Source organism: Notothenia coriiceps, unplaced genomic scaffold (assembly GCF_000735185.1).
Source record: "Notothenia coriiceps isolate Sejong01 unplaced genomic scaffold, NC01 NC01_scaffold00020674, whole genome shotgun sequence".
Classification (NCBI taxonomy): Eukaryota; Metazoa; Chordata; class Actinopteri; order Perciformes; family Nototheniidae; genus Notothenia; species Notothenia coriiceps.
In genome coordinates this window covers 1-1353 of record NW_011353375.1, presented here as the reverse complement: position 1 = coordinate 1353, position 1353 = coordinate 1, and the positions used below count along the sequence as shown (strand labels likewise).

At 42.4% G+C, this 1353-nt stretch overlaps 1 protein-coding gene across 1 annotated transcript; it reads right to left on the bottom strand.

Annotated features, from left to right (window-relative positions):
- Positions 1-123: 123 nt before the first annotated feature.
- On the bottom strand, positions 124-933 carry LOC104952871 (striatin-interacting protein 1-like; the record flags this gene model as incomplete). The annotated part of the gene is made up of 2 exons (XM_010779780.1): positions 124-312; positions 806-933. Coding segments are annotated over 2 exons (317 nt in total), but the record flags the coding sequence as incomplete, so codon positions are not given.
- Positions 934-1353: the final 420 nt, after the last annotated feature.

Here is a 1353-nt window from a genome sequence, read left to right as displayed (position 1 = left end):
TGCAGCAGCACACACCCTGGTGTGTGTGTGTGTGTGTGTGTGTGTGTGTGTGTGTGTGTGTGTGTGTGTGTGTGTGTGTGTGTGTGTGTGTGTGTGTGTGTGTGTGTGTGTGTGTGTGTGTACCCTGCGGCTGCGACGGCCTCTCTTCTGCTGCTGCTGTTGTTCGATGAGCTCCATGGCAGAGGCGGGGGGGGAGGCAGCTCTCATGGCCCTCACCACCTTGATGCTGTCCTCCGGCAGCGGGGCCAGGTTCAGACGCTCCCGGCCCCTCACCTTCATCCCCTGGAGCTCCTCGAAACCCCCCAAGGTGAACTGGAAGATAAGGATGGAGAGAGGAACACGGTCATTCACAAGAGTAGGTGCAGGGAATCACAGAGAGTCAGGAGGAACTGATGCAGGTGGATGTATCTCCACTAGAATACACTTCATTCTGTAGTAGATACTCAGAATGTTACATGCAGGTGTTAGTAATGCAATGGAAAGGATGTGCTAGTTCTGTACTGAAAGTGATTATTTTTGACATGCAGAGCTAGCATAGATAATAATTATTTATCCAATCGGATGGGACTCTTTATTGCACAGATTTTGACTTTTTTATTTAAAGTTCCTTCCCGACCATCACTGGCAGCTAACTCCAATACCACCAATAGTATTATAATAATAATCATCATTTTAGTGTAGCTTAATACTGATCTGCAACCTTACAGATATATCAGGTTTAAACATAATGAATAAACATGCAAAAAATAAAATATATATAATAATAGAATATGTTTCAATGTTTGAAAGTTCATTATGTACTAACCAGTATTGTCTTCCAGAGCAGCAGTAGTACTTTCTTCATGGGGAAGTGTGGGGCGTTCATGCTGCAGAACTTGGTCACCATGGTGAAGAGGAGCAGGGCAAAGGGCTCTCCGTTGTACAAAGGTGAACCTGAGGGGTCAAAGGTGGATTTTAGATTGGATATTGGAAAGCATCTGTTAAGGGCGGCGTTCTATTCTGTGCTGAAGATGCTAAAAAATTGACACAAGCAGTTATTTATTTCGTTAGGAAGCCCTGAAGGAAAGTGAAAAGATCTCAGGGTTTACGTAATAAACTAGTAATCTGTATTATACAGAAATGTATGCTAAATCAGATCAAAGGAATGTACATTTATGAAAGTAAAGAGCTACTACTTCTCAGGGTTCATACACTTTTTCACCAATGATTTTCAATGACTTCTCCATGACCTTTACCTAATTTTCCATGACCAAAAAAATTACTCTTTCTCAGCGGTACCACTGAACATGGTTTATTTTAACATGGAACAGGAAAACAAGGTCTGCATATGAAACATGTTGTGCCTATCTAAAA